Below are 18,558 nucleotides of genomic sequence, written 5' to 3'. Positions count from 1 at the left end.
CAGCCCCTTTAGAGCTCAGATAGTCTTAAATATGAAAACATCAAATTCCAACACCACTAGGTAAATCACTGCTTAATTTTGAGTATTTACAAACTAAAAATAAACCATTTCCTTGAGTGAAAACTTGTATTATGTTCCCATTATTTGTACTAATTTTAATGACAACAAAAGCTAAGGGTAGTATTTTCTACCAGGCAGAGAAAGGTAAAACAACATGATGTTTTTAGAATTTGTAGTTGTCTTGCTTAGCATATAAACAGGAAAACCAAAATTTTAGCATCCCCAATATTTCCCACAAAATTTGACATAAACGGGAAGCAACAGTCTTCTGTCCAATCACCAAAGATACTTATTTCTGGATCTCTAAGTCATTTGTTTAGCCTTATACATTTTCTGATAAGCAATTATAATAAAGCTTCTGGGCAGTTCTTTCTACCAGAGTATTAAAATAATCTAAGTATTTGAAGGTGTGAAATAGAATGACTTCATCCCTCACTGGTTCGGATGGATGCCGAGGTCATGGCCGCAGTTAGCCGGCCCAGGAGTGTGTCCTACCATGTATACATTGGGGCTAAATGATAAAACTTGGCTAAAATCCATCTAAAATCTATAGATGCCTGAGTTAGCTTTCCATTAGGGAAATGCTTATAAGGAACAGGACCAGCATAAAAGACAAAGGGACAGAAAGAAAGCTTGAGCTGCGTTATTACCATCTTCTGCAAAATCAGACTTCAGCTTCTGTTTGGGACTAAAAACACCTCATGTTTCTTCCTGAGAGACATGAACAATTGCATGAATACTATATTCTCTGGTAGTTTCCAGCATGAATCCATCCAAGCTTCTGTGACAAGTCTGCATGATATAGTGATAAGTGTTTGGCTATTTTATGCACGTGTTTAACTTTGTCACTTTGCTTTGCAACACCGAGAATTCCCTAAATATCCACAGAAAGAGATAATTCAGCATTTGGCAGATCCAGCAAAATGCCCTCCTTTATTCTCTAGCCTTACCTCATTCTCGCTCCCACAGTTTAGTTCAATAAGTTGTAAGTGTCTGAAATCATTCTTGGTGAATAATGCTGGACCACTCTGAAAATTTGTGGCTGAGAGGGGGACCCTCGTCATCAGCACGCACTTTGTCACTGAGACAGGGTAACCCATGGTTACTGAGCTCAGATCAGTTAAGGGGCAGAGAGCCCCCCCTCCTCACTGCTCTATAAAAGAGACCCAGCAAAGGGGCCATACCAGCTTCTAGTTCTCAGCCTGGGTGAAGACGGTGTGGCAAGCAAAGCCTGAGACCTTCAGAGCCAAGCAGACCAGCTGCAGAAGCCAGGCCAGCATGTCTCCTTCTTTCAAACTTCAGTATCACTTCGTTCTGATCTTCCTGATGGCTCTAAGAGGGGAGAACCGGTACCTAGAGGTGAGATATCTCCAGACTGACCCCATCACATCGTGTGTGTGTGTGTGTGTGTGTGTGTGTGTGTGTGTGTGTGTGTGTGTGTGTGTGTGTGTGTCCGTCCGTCCAGCCTTGGGGGGGGGGGGGTGGATAAGCTGCGTTTGTCGGGATTAGCTCTTTCTCCCCTTTCTTTTGCCCCTTCCTTCTCCTGGTTTCCCCTTGGCTAGTCTTCCTCCCTGCCTCTTGGCTCCTGGGAATGTCCTGGTCTGATGGAAAGGAGCTAAGATCTTTTCTTCTTTGGACGCAGGAGACGTTGATCCCGCCACTTTATTCTCTTTGCTGCGGGGCAGACCGAGGGCCCCGCTGCCAGTCCCCTTTCCCACCTCTTGAACTTCTCCCGACTGACTCATTTTCTTTGCCAGCTGCGGGAAGCGACGGACCACGACCCTTTCCTGCTCTTCGGCGCCAACCTGAAGCGGGAGCTGGCGGGGGAGCCTCTGTACCGCCGCGCTCTGCGTGAGTCGGGGCTGCCGGCGCGCGTCCGCGGGCAGCGGGGAGGTGGCGAGCTTGGGCTCTGCGCCCGGGCAGGAGGCTCCGGGCATTGCCCGGGCTGGGGTGGAGTGCGAGTCCCATCTCGGGGTCCCGCTGGCGCTGGGCGCTGCAGACCCGGGAACCGGGCACGTGAGACGGGCAGCCCGGGGCCGGCGCCTCGGGGGCTGCAGCCCCCGCCCCCCTGACCCCCTCTGCAGGGTGCCTGGACATGCTGAGCCTCCCGGGCCAGTTCACCTTCACCGCCGACCGGCCGCAGCTGCACTGCGCCGCCTTCCTCATCGCGGAGCCCGAGGAGTTCATCACCATCCACTACGACCTGGTCTCCATCGACTGTCAGGGCGGCGACTTCCTGAAGGTGAGGCTACCCGCCCGCCCCCGCCGCAGGGGATAAGGTGCCCAGCGCGGGGTGCAGGGCGGGGAGCTCGTTCCGGAGTGGCAGAGGCGTCTCCCGGACGGCCAAGCGGAGCGAACCTCGCCCCGCACCCGAGGGTCTCCCGCCTTGCCAGTCGCAGGGCTTTAAATTTCCCTCCGTGCGCTCCCGGGAGCCCGCGCTCCCAAAGCCTTGAACTGGCGGCGTGACGCCCTGTGTGAGATGAAAACTGATACAAACTGCCCGCCCTGCAGCTTGGGGCCACTTGGAGGGCCAGCCCAGCTTACAAGTACCGCCCGCGTCTGTGCGGGGCATTCCGGGCTCGCGGAGGTCGTCCTCAGTGCCAGGGTGACCCGGTTTGGAAGCAGGAGGTCCCTGGCGGCTGGGACGGAGGCTGGGAGGGGGTCTGAGGCCGTTGGGAGGCGAGGGCGAGTCCCCTAACCTCACCCCATCCCCAGCCCTCGTTGGTCTCCGTGAGACTGACCTGTCAGCTACTCAGTCCCATTACGATGGTCATGATTAGAACCTCCCAGGTGGAATTATTTTGGAATCTGGCAAGCTCATTAGAGGACGTCTGGGTCGTGAAGCCATTTGTAGCTGGTGATTTTGCTAATGTGAACTCGGTTGGACTCTTAGTTGGAGGAGACCTGTGGTGCTTTGGGGGAGTATTGTCAGTAGACTCTGACCTTTTATCTAATCGCAAACTTTAGCCAAAGTGAAGGAAAAGTGAAGGAAAAGAAGTCATTGCTGTCTGAGTGTTGAAGTAGTTCTTCATAGTTTAATATGAAATAAGTGTTACAAAATGAGGGAAATGGGCACATTACAGCCTTTGGCAAGTAGGTAAAGTTGCTGCTCCAGTTTTTTTTTTTTTTTTTTCTCCTTGTGCTAGTTTTGAGATATTTTGTTAATATATCGAGATGGAGAAGGCAGAGACTAGCTGAAACTCAAATTATGCTTGTGTGGAATTCTTCTGAAGATGGGATGTGTGGAAAACGTGACTAAGATAAAAATGTATATTGGGTTTTTTTGGTTTTTTTTTTAGCTTTTTTATTTTATTTATTTATTTGACAGATAGAGATCACAAGTAGGCAGAGAGGCAGACAGAGAGAGAGGAGGAAGCAGGCTCCCCGCTGAGCAGGGAGCCCAATGTGGGGCTCGATCCCAGGACCCTGGGATCACGACCTGAGCCAAAGGCAGAGGCTTTAACCCACCGAGCCACCCAGGCACCCCAAAAATGTATATTGTTTATAGTTTCATTTACCAAGGAGGCTGAAATTATAACATAGAGTATAGTAAAGTTTACTTACTTAGGATTCTTTAAGGTTTATGAAGAAAAAAATCATTATTAGTAATGATTGGAGACCACCTTCATGGTCAGAATATATGTATAGATGGAAAGCAAGGGGGCAGGGGAGTGCAGGCTGTCAGTCACCCACTTACTACGGAAGACTCCTTGCTAGGGAACTACCCCCCCCCCCCTTTTTAACACAGCTGTGATTTCAGGAGTTGATGGAAAAGATCACCTATGTCTGTGTTTTTTGTCGGAAGGTATTTGATGGCTGGATTCTCAAGGGGGAGAAGTTCCCCAGCTCCCAGGATCATCCTCTCCCCACAACTGAGCGGTACATAGATTTCTGTGACAGTGGTCTAAGTCGAAGGAGCATCAGATCTTCCCAGAATGTGGCCATGATCTTCTTCCGGGTTCATGAACCTGGAAACGGATTCACCTTCAGCATAAAGACAGATCCCAACCTCTTTCGTAAGTGGACCCCCTCTCTTCCCAGTGGGAAGGCAGGACTTGGATGGAGTGTCAGGTCTGCTTTTCAAAGGTAGTGTGACGGCACCGGCCTTAAGAAATCTGAAGTGAGGAATGATCTGAATGGACATTCTTTTACCATTAGAAATGACCTAAAGGATATCTCCTATTCATTACTCTGAAAATTAATTCACAGTTTTTAATTTATTTCCCAGGCTAGGTAGGATATTGATTTTTAGAAGTAAAATTTTATTTTTTTTTCTTTAGTCCTTTTCTGATCTTCGGAGGCGCTATAATGGATTCAGTGACCAACTCTGAGTCATTCCATTAATCTGGGATTAGCTTGAGGAATCAGATCTGAAGTTGCCATCTTAGAGATATTTAGGCAAAGGCTTTATCTGGGATGTGATAGACAGATTTCATGTCCTAAGCAGAGGGTTGGACTGAAGGACTTCTACATTGCTTTCTAATTCTGAACCCACCACTCTAACTTATTTCATTTCTGTTGGATACCCACATAGTTGCTATAAAGCTGAACAGTCCAGGACTAAAACATGTTATTCTAGTCAAAATGAGTTCATTCACCTGCTTATATTTTTTTAAATCGGGAAAAGAAAAAAATTGCTCATTTTTGGCTGCATACGATTGTATTAACACTTCAAATGGTGGAAGAAAAGGGTCTAGTCTGCCAAAGAATAAGGTATTGACTTACCTTCCAATTTTTATTTTTTAAGGAAGAAGACTCCAAAAGTCCATTTTTGAGGACTGGAGCAGAATAACCCTAGAAAACAACATGAAATGTTTCTTCTATATTTGTATGGTTAGAAATCAGAAATCTTCTAGAATCATTAAGAGATTTCAGTTCCTTTTGGAATTAAATGTAATTTAAATTTAAATTTAATTTAATTTAAATTTAAAATTAAGTGTAAATTAAACATAGGAAGGAAGAATTCTGACCTATTCTGATCAATTAGAAATCTTTGGCCCAGGATCGGCAAAACTCTGATACTTCTAGTTTCGTAGTTAAGAGAATAAATGTATTATAAGTCTATATTTGAGATACAAAACAAATCAGAAAGTCTTATGATAAAGTTAAACACTAATATTTTACCTTTAAAAATATTTTGCCTTTTAGTCAATTTATCACTTAACACCCAGGAACTATTTATTCAGACATAAACTTGCTTTCTATTTTTCTCAGCCTATTTTGTAGCTATTTTTTAATTTATTGACTTCATTATTTTAAAAATATCACTACGGTTCCAAGTTCAGTGAATGTAGGTTTCAGGCAGGCAGGGTTTGATTTCTGGCCTCACCTTTGAGTTTTTATTCTTTCAGATTTACAGCTCAAATTTGGACACTTGTTAATGAAGTGTTTCTAGAACTTCTACTAGCTAGTGTTGTTTGACTGATTATTAATTTATATCTGGTTATTAATTTATTGCTGTAAACAAGGTAACTCCTTGAGACTGGGATCAGAAGCCCCCTTGCCACCCAGGACCTTCCAACAATGTCCATACCTCCCTGGTGAATTTTATCCCTTCGACTCCTTCCCGACTCCAAACTGCCCTTGTGATACTTATTCTTGTCCAGGCCACAAGGGCCCTAGACCATGAATAGGAGCATAGAATAAGGATAGGATAAACTCCTATGAACACCCAGCATACCAAATAGTGAAAATGTGATTTTGTTTTTCCACAAAGCCTGCAATGCGATCTCCCAGACCCCCAGTGGAAGGTTTACCCTGGTCGTCCCACATTTGCATCGAAACTGCAGCTTCTCCATAATTTATCCCGTGGTCATCAAAATATCAGATCTCACCCTGGGACACTTACATGGTCTGCAGTTCAAGGTAAGTTGCTTTCTTACTTCCCAGTCATTTACTAAGGCCACAGCTTTATCAGAGGAGGAGGAAGCATTCAGGGCAAACACAGACATTAGCAAAGTGCAAGAACATATCCTTCTGTTGACTATCAGGCCCTCGTGCGCTTTGCCCTGGCTGCTTTGATGAAAGCCCCCTTCTATTTCCCTTACGCTGCATGTCGAGTGCTCAGGTGCCCCTTCTGATTACTTGACTACTTCTCTTGTGATGTAAGAAATGTTTTCAGTTAGGAAAGTTGTGGCATATAATTACAATTGAACTCTCTTGTACTTGCCTCTTTTACAAAAATTCTCTCTTAGCAGAACCTAGTGTGAGTCATCGACACAGCTGTTTTTCAGATTATTGGAATTTTTTATCACATGAAGGAAGTATCTCAGTGACAGAACTGTGTGATGAAGGGATGCTAAGTGTAGCATAAAATACAAAATTGGATTTTTTATATTACAAAATACAGTAAAGTTTTGAAGATTTTTTTAAACTTTTTTTAAAAGATTTTATTTATTTATTTATTTGTCAGGGTGGTGAGGGGGAGAAAGAGAATGAGCACAAGCAGGGGCACAGCAGGCAGAGGGAGAAACAGGCTCCCCACTGAGTAAGGAGCCCCATGCGGACCTGGATCCCAGGACCCCGGGATCATGACCTGAGCCAAAAAGGCAGATGCTTAACCAACTGAGCCACCCAGATGTCCCTTTTTTTAACATCATATTTAATTAAATATATTTTGTATGAAAATATTAGTTGAGAATCTCCATCAATCTGTATTTCCATGAACTTCTGTATGGACTTTACAATTAATGCTGAGCTTAACCACATTTTGGGGGGCAGGGGAGAGCATTGCTGGCTTCTTCGCTCTGAGTCATTCTCATTTCCTTTCACTTTCCCATATTCCTAGGTTAAGATAGCTCATGTATTTGCTGACATCAAAGACAGTCATTGTTCCTAATCAGGCAGATTTCAGTGAAAACCAAACAAACAGGACCACTGTTTGTGAAAAAAGGTGTATATCTAATTTCCAATAAGCCCTAATTTCATGGGTCAGTGCCTATTTTTTTTTTTTTTTTGGTTGGGCCTTAGTGGAAGAAAATCATCCTTTGATAAACACCAGAATAAGCAGTTGTCTTTGGCATAGCCCTCTTTTTTTTTTTTTTTAAGATTTTATTTATTTATTTGATAGAAAGAAAGACATCACAAGTAGGCAGAGAGGCAGGCAGAGAGGGAGGGGGAAGCAGGCTCCCGCTGAACAGAGAGCCCGATGCGGGGCTTGATCCCAGGACCCAGAGATCATGACGTGAGCTGAAGGCAGAGGCTTAACCCACTGAGCCACCCAGGCGCCCCTGGCATAGCCCTCTTGGCCTGAGATTGTATGCCTGTCCTGACGTATACCTCAGAAGATGGCAAGCACAATCCCAGGTTGGGAGATCTGCACTTCAGTTGTTCTTGGCTGTGAGGAGTCATCTTGGTGTTTCCGCTTGAAAACCTGTTGAAGTCTGCAGTGTTCTAGGCATCTATTCTTTTACAAAATAGTTTTTGAGGTCTTCCTGTGTTCAAGGCACTATTCTAGATGCTGGAAATAAGCAAGGAGCAGTACACTCCTGCTCACACAGACCCTGCATTCTTGTGGGTTGAGATAAGCAGAAGTGTAATGCATTCAGAATAGTGATGAGTGCCCAACAGAAAATGAGGCTGCTTTCCACAAGGGAGTAGAGAGAGGGGCGGGGAGCTCCTCAAGGTAAGGTGGTCAGGGAAGAAAACCTCTGAGAAGGAGACGTTTAGGGTGAAATGTGAGTGATAGGCAGGAAGGACCCAGCAGTCACTGGAAAAGCCTGGAACACAGGGGACAGTAATGCAGAGACTCGGAGGAATGGGCTTGCTGGGTCCCAGAAATAGAAAGAAAGGTGGAGCGGGGGGATATTGGACAGCATCAAGGAGAAGGGCAGAGCCAGGGTCTGGAGAGCCCAGCAGGGCATATGAAGGAGTCTGGGTTTATTCTAAGTGCAGTGGGAAACCACTGAAGGGGTGTAGGCAGGAAAGTGACATAATCCATTTGATTATGCTCAGGTCCAGTGAAGGTGGTCGGGAATTGCTGATCTTGTGACCACATTAATTAATGAAGTCCACGGAGGGAGGGAGAGGATTACCTAAAGGCCATTCTGGCTGGTAAATGGGCTGTGGGGGCCAGAGTGGTGCAGGGAGGGCCGTTGTCACAGTTTAGGCAAGAGAAAGTAGTGGCTTAGTCCAGGTAGTCAGAACCTCAACAGAGAAATCCAGAGGCTCACTGCCGAGGAGCTGAACACAGCAAAGTAGTGTAGTACTTCTCATTCCTAAGACAGCTGAGAGGTTTGGGAAGAGCAGAGGATAGTCACTGAACGTCAAGGAACAGGTGTGTCCAACTTCTTTGTTTCTGCTCCGTTCCCCTCATTTTAGCTCCTACTTCTTCCCAACTTCCTTACTTCTCATTTCTCCCTCTGGGGTCTGCCTTTCCCCTTCACCACCTCATACTGAAATTTAGAACCTGAAGAACCAAGTGGAAAGTTTAGTCTTAAGGGATGTTCCCCCTGGACATCCTCTCCTGAAGGGAAAGACAATTAAGATTTTTTCCCCTTCATCTCTCATTCAACTCTACATACAAGAAAATAAGCTCTGTACACAGGAGGGCTAATTAAGCCTCTGTTTCATTATTGAATGAAATTATGTGTAGAGCATCTAAGCATAGGAACCAGGATATAGTGGGTACTTAATAAATATATGTCCCCGCCTCCTTCCTTGTATTAGCCAAACAGTTGGTATTATATTACTTCCTAATTTGTTGTCCCATACTAGTTGCATTTCAGTGTCTTCCAGATGTTTGAATGTGTGTGTTTATGCATGTGTGTGTGTTTAACATGTTCTATTTTATTTTTAAAATATTTTGTTTATTTGAGAGAGATAGCAAGAGAGAGCAAGAGAGAGCACAAGCAGGGGGTGGGCCAGAGGGAAAGGGAGGAGCAGCCTCTGATATGGGAATTGATCCCAGAACCCTGAGCCGAAGGCAGAAGCTTAATGGACTGAGCCATCCAAGCGTCCCTAACATTTTCTATTTTATTTTTTAAAAAGATTTTATTTATTTATTTGATAGAGAGAGAGAGAATGAGAGAGAGCAAACCCGAGAGGGGGAATGTCAGAGGGAGAAGCAGACCCCCTGCCGAGCAGGGAGCCCGATGCAGGACTTAATATGGGACTTGATTCTGGGACTCCAGGATCATGAGCTGAGCCAAGGCAGTCGCTCAAGCAACTGAGCCACCCAGTTGCCCCACATTTTCTATTTTTAGATGTTATTCCCTACATGGCAGGGTCTACCTGGTTCACTTCTGTGCACCTTGCCACTCTGCACTAGATCTCTCAATAGTATGTCTCAGCGAAGAAGAGGATCACAGGCAAAACCAACTGTTATTTTGCGGGACAGTGCAAGATGAAAATGTGTGGGCCCTTATTTTAGAGTTATTGGGAATTTCAGGTGACAGCAGAGCCTTAAGCCAAGCACAGGGCCCTTGTAAGTGTGGGCCCTGTGGGCACAGGGGACTATGCCAACGAGGCCAGCAGACCTGACCACTGGAGATGGGTGGCCCAAGGGGCAACCTCTGAGAGTGGCTGCTTTATTTTTGTGGGGAAGTGAAGTGCAGGAATTGCCACGGACAAGGCCTTGTGGAAAGGGTGAAGGGAAGTGGAAAACAGTTACAGTGGATTGCATCCTGGAATACATTCTGGTTTGGAGTAGCTTGAAATAAATTTGTTTTAGTTGGGAGGAGAAAGACACTGGTAGCTTGACCTACCTTGACCTCCAAAGGAGGGTTCTTTTCCTTGTTTAATATTCTTAGAACTAATCTAAATGCCCATTAGTAGAAATGATAAAGATTGTCCCAAGAGCAGGAAAAGTCCTTTCTAAAGAAGAGGAAAAGAGCTGAGCTGAAGGAAGAACTGGTATGAAAGCCCTATTTATAAATATGGACTGCAGGTATTAAGAAATTCAAATAATTCCATATGTATGTGCAGATGATTTAAAAAGTAAAGCATTTTCAGATTCAGTTTTCACTCATTTTATGTGGAGTTTACAGATTCCCATTTCATCATTCCGGTCCTTGAGATTATATTTTTTTTAAATGCACACACATTTAAAGAAAGTGATTACTCAACTCATTTAGAAGAGTAGTTCTTATGATTTTGTTCCTTAGAGATGTCTTTTCATTTCCGGAGTCCCGGATGTTCAATGAAACGGCACCGCCAACATGGCAATGGCTGATTGAGGGAATTCACCAACGTGTGGCTGGTGAAATGGTTTGACTTCTGTAATTGGTTGAAATATATCTTTCTCTGCTGCTTTATTCTCTTAGAACCCCTCAGCAGGTTGTGGGGGAGTAGGAGATTTTGTGGAGCTGCTGGGAGGACCTGGGCTGGACCCCTCCAAGATGATGCCTTTGGCTGACCTCTGCTATTCGTTTCATGGCCCTGGTGAGATGTTTCTTTGATGATTATTTATGAGCCTGTCAAGATTCCTTTAATAAAATTTAATACTCCCTCAAATAGAACACCTCAGATTTTTTATACATGGGAAGGCAAGTTCCACCCAAAAAACTTGCATTTTGCACCTTGGGCCAATGTAAGGATTTTTATATTTGAGCATATGTATGGTATCGGGAAGACATTAGCAAAATCCCTGACGCTGGGAGAGGAACCTCTGAAGAGAGATGGGTGCGTGTTTAAAGTTGGCCCTAAGAAAACCATGAAAATGACAATTTTTGTGTTCTGTGCTCTTTCTACCTTCTTAAAGGTGCCTGCTTTCATCCTCTAGAGACTAACAAGTTTACTAACTGAAAACTATGCTTCAAATAGATGTATCATCAATTAGTAAGAGTATAATAATAAAGCAATATCTTTTTAAAATAATGGAGCAATAGGTAACTAAATAACTTTTCCATATATGTATATGTGTGTATTATTCATAGTACATACATTCAAAAGTGTTATGCTTTATGAGACATTCTCAGAACTGCTGAATGTCCCCAATGTCTAAGGGCAGAGCCGGCCTCTGAAAGACCACTATAAAAACAGAAATACAAGACTCTGAAAAACAACCTGAGGATTTTGAAGGGGCGGGGGGTGGGAGGTTGGGGGAACCAGGTGGTGGGTATTAAGGAGGGCACGTGTTGCATGGAGCACTGGGTGTGGTGCAAAAACAATGAATACTGTTATGCTGAAAAGAAATTTAAAAAAATTAAAAAATTAAAAAAAAACCAGAAATACATTCTGAAACTGAAGAATGGTCACTGGTAATGAAAGGCCAGTTTCATACACAGCATGCCAAGCAGACCCTGATATTCTTTGTGGGGGATCAGTGAAGATTTTCCATTGATTCATGGTCACGTGGGGTGAGGGGAGCTGGGAATTGCTGGCTTAAACTGTGAGTACACGTGGCTTGTCTTGCCTCTTACTGTGTTCTCTGAAGCACTGGATCCTTCCATGGTGGAGGGTACCTGCGAGAAGATGCGTTTGCTCTGGATAAGAAGTGTAGATTAAGGTCTGAAGAATACTCTTGCCCTAAAATTTAGGTAACTGAAGGCAGAGGAATTTTGGTGCAGTTATGTCAAACAATAAGTAAATCAGGCGCACATTAACAAAGGAAATGGAGCATATTACATATGTCGAAGTTTAGAGTGAGAACAGGAAAAGAATAACCTTCCAAATCATTTAAAGAAAATTAAATTTGGACCTGCTCATAGAAGCTTAACCTAGACTCCCAGGTTCTTTTTTTTTTTTTTTTTAAGATTTTATTTATTTATTTGATAGAGAGAAAGATCACAAGTAGGCAGAGAGGCAGGCAGAGACAGAGGGGAAGCAGGCTCTCTGCTAAGCAGAGAGCCCGATGTGGGGCTCGATCCCAGGACCCTGTGATCATGATCTGGGCCAAAGGCAGAGGCTTAACCCACTGAGCCACCCAGGCGCCCCTCGAGACTCCCAGGTTCTTATATAAAAGTAATTATAGGGTTTATATTTATAATGTCTCTGAATTGACTTTTACCTCAGGTAAGTATCTGGCTGTTTTACTTCCTCTGAACCCAGGCGCAGGTTTGTGAAGTACCAGTTATGCAATAGTAAGGCTGGTGTTCCTCGGGATGCAGGCCTGGCAGAGACAAGGGGTTGGGGAGCGGAAGACAGACAAAATTAAAATTAAAACAGCAGAAAAAAATATTGTTGGGCAGATAAATCTTACCTCTGGAACCAGCTTGAGGGGCACCTGGGTGGCTCAGATCATGATCCCAGGGTCCTGGGATTGAGCCCCGTCCTGGGATCAAGTCCCCTGCTCAGCGGGAAGCCTGCTTCTCCCTCTCCCACTCCTCCTCTTGTGTTTCCTCTCTCGCTGTGTCTTTCTCTGTCAAATAGCAATAGAACAAAAATAAGTTTATTAGTGTCTACCTAAACTATGCAAATGATTTTTTTGGTTATATGTAAACACGGTTATTATCTAGGCTCAGAAAATAATAAGCACGGGATATTTCTTTAGTCGACACAAAACCCAGCAGTACACTCCATCCTCTATCCCTGCCCACTAAATGCCACTTGCATCCTCAGATGACAACCAAAAATTGCCCCTGCAAATTTCCAACCTGTCCCTAGAGGGCGGTACCGTTCCTGCTGAGACCGCCCTGAACTACAGCAGAGGTGCAGAGTAGTAGACAGCTGGCTTCTCTTCACAGCCTTTACTGTGGAAGCCTTGCAGGTAGGAAGGAGAACATGAAAAGTGCAGAGACATCTTATTGCCTATGTTGAACAACAAAAATTCAACGGAATAGATTTTAAAGATCTCACTGGCTGTATTAAACAATTCATGAATCGGGCAGCATTCCTTCTAGCAGGCAGAGGGAACTCCAAGGCATTGTACCAAATGGAAGGTTTTTATAGAAGGGGAGGGGGGTGGGCAAGAAATTTGGCAAAAGAAAAAGATTGTTCCAGACAAGGCCACTTTCCCTCAGGGGGAAAAACAAGGTGTCTTGTCATGCAGATTGCCTCATCTTCCTTTTGTGGGATGCAGAGGGCCCCTGTAGCTGACTCATTGACAGGATGGAAAAATTCCTGACTGACTGATTAAGGCTCCCTTTGGGGGTGGGGGGGAATGTTGAAATTACAACTAGATTAGGCATGAAGCCCCAGTTTCATACCCTGGTCTAAAGGACACCATTTGGGGCTTATGATTTTCTGTTTTTTATCCCCCCTGTGATTTTCTTAACTCCTCTTTCCAGCCAGTTTTATTTGATTAACAAATGTTTTTGCACATGAGAAAACCTGACTTCACTTTCAGTATTCTACAATTAATTATATATTATAATAAAAATGAAAACAGAACATTTCACCTGATGGCAGGTGCATGGCTTGAGTATGTGAGAGGAAGCTACATCCCCTAGCTTTCCTTGTGTTTAAGTGATCTTGTCGATAGAATGGTTTATATGGTTTCTAACCTGCAGGGAACCTTTTACTTTTTTCATGAATTGTAGCCCAAATGAAAATCGGCTGTGACAACACGGTGGTGCGCATGGTGTCCAGCGGAAAGCACATAAATCGTGTGACTTTTGAGTACCGCCAGCTGGAACCATATGAACTGGAAAACCCAAGTGGGAACAGTATCCAAGAAATCTGTTTGTCTAGTCTTTGAGTAACCAACCCCAGTGATTTACATGCTGCTAGTTAAGTGAGTTCTTAATGGCTATTGTATATGATTTTGATGACTAGCTAGTTAAAAGCCTTTCATACCAGTCAGTATTCCCAGGCTTGAGCACACATTAGACACATACACACACCACATACACACACGTGCACACACGCAGACACCCTCTGTGTGCACAAATGTGCGTTAATTTTTGTACCTTGCTTTTTTTTCATATATATATATGGATATATAAATATATATATATGGATGACCACGTGGTGGCAACTAGCCCCCCCTTTGGTAGAAAAATAATTTTCTGTAATTCCTTGGTATGCTACAAACCTGAACTGGTAAGAGAAGCACAAAGCAATGGCCAATAAGAAATTGTATCTCAAAAGAAAAAAAAAAATGTATCTCCAGGGAAAATGCCAGAAATGAATTAAAATGGTGGTGTTCATATCAGTCTTGGAGCAGAAAACCATCGAATGTCTGTGTATACCAAAGTAGTTGCCTCAGTTTATTTTCTGTTTGTTACTGTGTTTATAATGGGCAATAACTATAGCTATTCTCTATTGATTTGTAACATCTTGTTTCTAACAAAACTTTGTAGCATGGAAAAAGTTTCCATCCACAGATACAAATGTGAATAAATATGTAAGAATGTTGGTATAGTGCTTTGTTTTCCTTAGTAGTCCCCTCATTTACTACCATCAGAAAATAATGTTCTTACATGCTGCAGAAGCAAATGCTGAGCTAAATCACTAGACTTCTTACAGCCAGTAGAACTCGGGCCACTGGAATAGAATTATTTAGAGCACAGGGCAGACTTGTAGTGTATGCATAAAAAATACTAGCTGGTCTAGGCAGCAGGATGCAGAAATCCTCTTCCCACTGTCCTCCAAGAGAACTGAGAATACATGTTTTTGTACCAGTGGGGTGTACTCCTCAACAAGGACAGGAAGGGACTTACCACTCTCATAGACATTTGCAGAAATTGGAAGACTTCTTTACTTCCAATTTACTGTTGACTAAGACATGTCCATGTTTGGCTGGACACTAAGCACATGGTCTATAAAAGACAGCTTGGCAGAGAGAGTCAAGTATCATATGGTTTCACTTATTTGTGGAGCATAACAAAGAACATGGAGGACATGGGGAGATGGAGAGGAGAAGGGAGTTGAGGGAAATTGGAAGGGGAGATGAACCATGAGAGACTGTGGACTCTGAAAAACAACCTGAGGGTTTTGAAGGGGCGGGGGGGTGGGAGGTTGGGGAACCAGGTGGAGGGTAATAGAGAGGGCACGTATTGCATGGAGCACAGGGTGTGGTGCAAAAACAATGAATACTGTTACGCTGAAAATAAATAAATAAATAAACAAACAAACAAAGAGACAGATAGCTTGGGGCCAAAAATGAGGTCCCGAGCAAAAAAAGGAAACAGCCCTCATGAACTCTTTTCTTTGGATTAATGGGTATAAGCTGCAAACTCTACCACAATTAATGGCCTGATTATGATTCCTGAAACATATGTAATATAATGGTCCTTTTATAATGAAACGTACTGCAGTTCCCTACACTGGGCTTGTGCACACAATTTGAAAACCAGGAGAAAGAAAGCTCCTGATGGAGGGTGCTAAAAATACCCAGGATTTAATACAATCAGTATTGTATTACTGACTCAGTAGATATTTTGGAATGAGTCAATGATTGCCTGAATGGATGCATGGTTGGATGGATGAATACATGGTAGGATAAAGGCTGGGATGAATGAATAAATTTCTGGATGGATAGAATTCCTGGTTAGTTATATAAGACACTGGATTTCTCCTTTCATAGCAAATAAATTCTGTGAAGTTGAACCCTTTTCTTTCTCACAGTCCCTTTAGCAACCTAAGAATGAATGCAGTCACATCACTGTCAGCAGTTTCTGGTTTTTAACCCTCATGATCCTGCAAGCTGAGTACAGAAAATGGTCTGAGGTAAGGAGGTGAGTCTTTTACCGTGGACCTTAGGACAAGCTGCTGCTTCTGTTCCTAAGGGACATGATGTAAGCTGCTCAACCTCACCGCACTAAAGTGGGGAGGACAGTGACCCTTCTAATGCAGACAGTCTGCAGTCATTCATTTGTGAGGGACATGTTTTTCTTCGAAGCTTATTACTGCACCAGAACACATATTCTGTAAGAGGACAGCCACTCCAGTGATCTGTCCAAGAACATTCTTTGGATATCCACATTTAGTCTTGGGGCAGTTCTCTGGAAACCAAATGGTGGATTTCTGAAGAGTGTTCCTTGGTGTGTCCTCACTGGCACCTTCACTAAGGGAGTAAAATGTTATCTGGAATTCTGGCCAAATTAGACTTTCTAAGAAAAAGAGGAGGCAGAGTGTTCAAGGTCATTGAGTCTGGAACTGGACCTCTGCCACTCACTTGGGCAAGTTAATATAAGCTTCACTGCTCAGCTTTTAATCTATAAAACTGAGGTGATGAAGGTACAGCCTTCAAATAAACATTTTGGTCAAACTTGTGGTTAAATACATATGAAAGCCCAAGAATTATGTCTTGTATGTGTCGGACTGGATCCCAGGACGCTGGGATCATGACCTCACCCAAGTGTCCTATAAAGATTTTTAAAAATTTATTTATTTAACAGATATAATAATAATTATTATGTATTACTTATCAGCAAGTAGGCCACCTCATACTGTTACTAAGGCATTTGCTCTGTTGTCTGAAGGGTTTGTGCTGATTCATTGGCCTCTTTCATCCCAGGATGTTTGTGAGGAAGCCAGGGTTCGTTAGGGAAGTCGTCCGTGAGTGGGAAGCAGAGTGTGCAGTTACTGGTAACATCTGAGGGTGGGTCGTGTCAGGCCTGAACAGGTTCCCATGTGCTCCTCCTGCTAGTTGACCCCTGTCTGTAGGCTCTGCACATCTCTAGGGCCATTCCAGACCTTGGGCAGGAGGAATTTAGAGAGCTCTTGTCCAACATTTTGGTCATGGTGGAGTCACATCACAAGGAATCTGTCCTGAGTCTTTACCTTTTTGTGCGACCCTCATCTCTGTAATGTAACCTTGCTGCTCTGGGTTCCCTCTCTCTAGGTAGAGATATCTGGCTGTACCCTTATCCTCCACTCCTAGCCCTAGGTCTTCCCAAATACTAAGTAGGTGATTCAGGCTCTGCTACAGACTCCTGGATCCCCAAACTCCTCCTGCCTCCATGCCTGACATTCTGAGCATTTTGCTCCTAAGTTTGTTTTTTTGCCACCGTGCCTGTCCTATCCTCTGGAAACTTTTCTACCTCCTGCCTCTGCTGCTTACTGTTGGTGGAATACATTGGTCTGTCTGTGACAATGGGCTTTCTCCCAGTATCTAAAGCAGCCTGTCTTCACCTCCAACCTCTTCCTGGTCATGGTGCTGTTGCTTAATTTAAGAGGACAGGGCAGAAACGCTACCATGTTCACTAGAAGTTGTTTCTTCTCCCCCTAAATATATGGCCAGACTACAGTTTCCAACCTCCCTTACAGTTAGGTCTGGTTACGTGACTGAATTTTGCCTAAAGGCATGTGGGTAGAAGAATGTCCGATCCTCCTGTGATCCTCCATGCCCTCTCTCTCCTCCCTTACCTACTGGCGAGAGACCAAGGTTTTGACAGAGGAATCCAAGACCATATAGGAAGACAAAGCCATAGGAGGCAGATCCTAGATCCCTGAATGACAACATGGAAGGCTGCCTATTGATCGAGAATTGGACTTCGTGCGAATGAGAATTAAATTTTTTTTAAAACAGATTTAATTTATTTGACAGACAGAGATCACAGGTAGCCAGAGAGGCACACAGAGAGAGAGGGGGAAGCAGGCTCCCTGCTGAGCAGAGAGTCCAATGTGGGGCTCAATCCCAGGACCCTGGGATCATGACCTGAGCCGAAGGCAGAGGCTTTAACCCACTGAGCCACCCAGGTGCCCCGAGAAGTAAATTTTTATTGCCATTAGTTACTAAGAAGATAGTGGTGATGATGATGATGATGATGATTTGGGTATAGCATTGAGTGTTACCATAGTTCATACAAGGGCCTGCCTCAATCCAGTTCTCAGTTATTCTCTTATTTTCCCATCAGGTTTTGTTGCAACTGTCCAGACAGGCCTGATCTCATTGTCTTCCAGAGAAAGGTACCTCAGATGCACATCTTTGATCTCACTAACACCAATGTTTAACTGAAATCATTGTATCCAACTTTTCCATATGCTGTAGAGAATCTTCTAAGAACACTGATTCTTAGATTAGACCCCTTTGAATATTTGACAGAAACTATAGATTATTTCTGGGGGGTAGGGGAGCCCAATATACTTAAGAACACCCCCAAATTTCTGAGAAATCACAGGACCCTGAAAGCCCATCCAAGGTTTCAGGATAAGAATCCCTGCCTCAGTAATAAATAATGGATAAAAGTAATTTAAAAGTAAGTTTTAAAAAATATTTATTTGAGAGACAGAAAGAGCACAAGCAGAGGGGAAGGACAGAAGGAGAAGCAGACTCCCCACTGAGCGGGGAGCCTGATGAGGAGCTTGAACCCAGGACACTGGGATCATGACCTCACCCAGGTGTCCTATAAAGATTTTTATTTATTTATTTATTTGACAGACAGAGATCACAAGTAGGCAGAGAGGCAGGTGGGGGGTTGGGGGGTGGGTAGGGAAGCAGGCTCCTGGCTGAGCAGAGAGCCTGATGCTGGGCTGGATCCCAGGACCCTGAGGTCATGACCTGAGCCAACAGCAGACGCTTAACCTACTGAGCCACCCAGGTGCCCCCAGGTGTCCTATAAAAGTAGTTTTTAAACCAGTCTTCTCAAACTGGGCCGTCCTCTTTTCAGTATTAGTTAAAAACATTCATGAGTTAATTCAGCTGCAAAAATCAGTCCATAATAGCAACTTAAT

General features: G+C 43.9%; 1 protein-coding gene across 3 annotated transcripts in view; it reads left to right on the top strand.

Moving 5' to 3' along the window:
* Window positions 1-516: 516 nt before the first annotated feature.
* The window catches only part of LOC123938601 (corticotropin releasing hormone binding protein), a 29,872-nt gene continuing 11,830 nt past the window's right edge, over window positions 517-18,558 (top strand). For 2 of the 3 annotated variants that reach the window (XR_006817746.1, XR_006817747.1), the window contains exons 1-8: window positions 517-1,419; window positions 1,818-1,911; window positions 2,145-2,302; window positions 3,866-4,076; window positions 5,777-5,925; window positions 10,323-10,440; window positions 15,508-15,609; window positions 17,742-17,793. Coding sequence is in view for 1 of the 3 variants with exons in the window: in XM_046000128.1 (XP_045856084.1) it covers window positions 1,339-1,419; window positions 1,818-1,911; window positions 2,145-2,302; window positions 3,866-4,076; window positions 5,777-5,925; window positions 10,323-10,440; window positions 13,479-13,636 (969 nt within the window). In the remaining 2 variants the exon portion in view is untranslated. Of the gene's footprint in view, window positions 1,420-1,817; window positions 1,912-2,144; window positions 2,303-3,865; window positions 4,077-5,776; window positions 5,926-10,322; window positions 10,441-13,478; window positions 14,277-15,507; window positions 15,610-17,741; window positions 17,794-18,558 lie in introns of those variants that run through there. The other variant, XM_046000128.1, reaches the window with a different exon arrangement.

The sequence above is a fragment of the Meles meles genome, chromosome 3 (genome assembly GCF_922984935.1).
Source record: "Meles meles chromosome 3, mMelMel3.1 paternal haplotype, whole genome shotgun sequence".
NCBI classification, from domain to species: domain Eukaryota; kingdom Metazoa; phylum Chordata; class Mammalia; order Carnivora; family Mustelidae; genus Meles; species Meles meles.
This window is presented reverse-complemented; position numbering and strand designations above follow the sequence as displayed.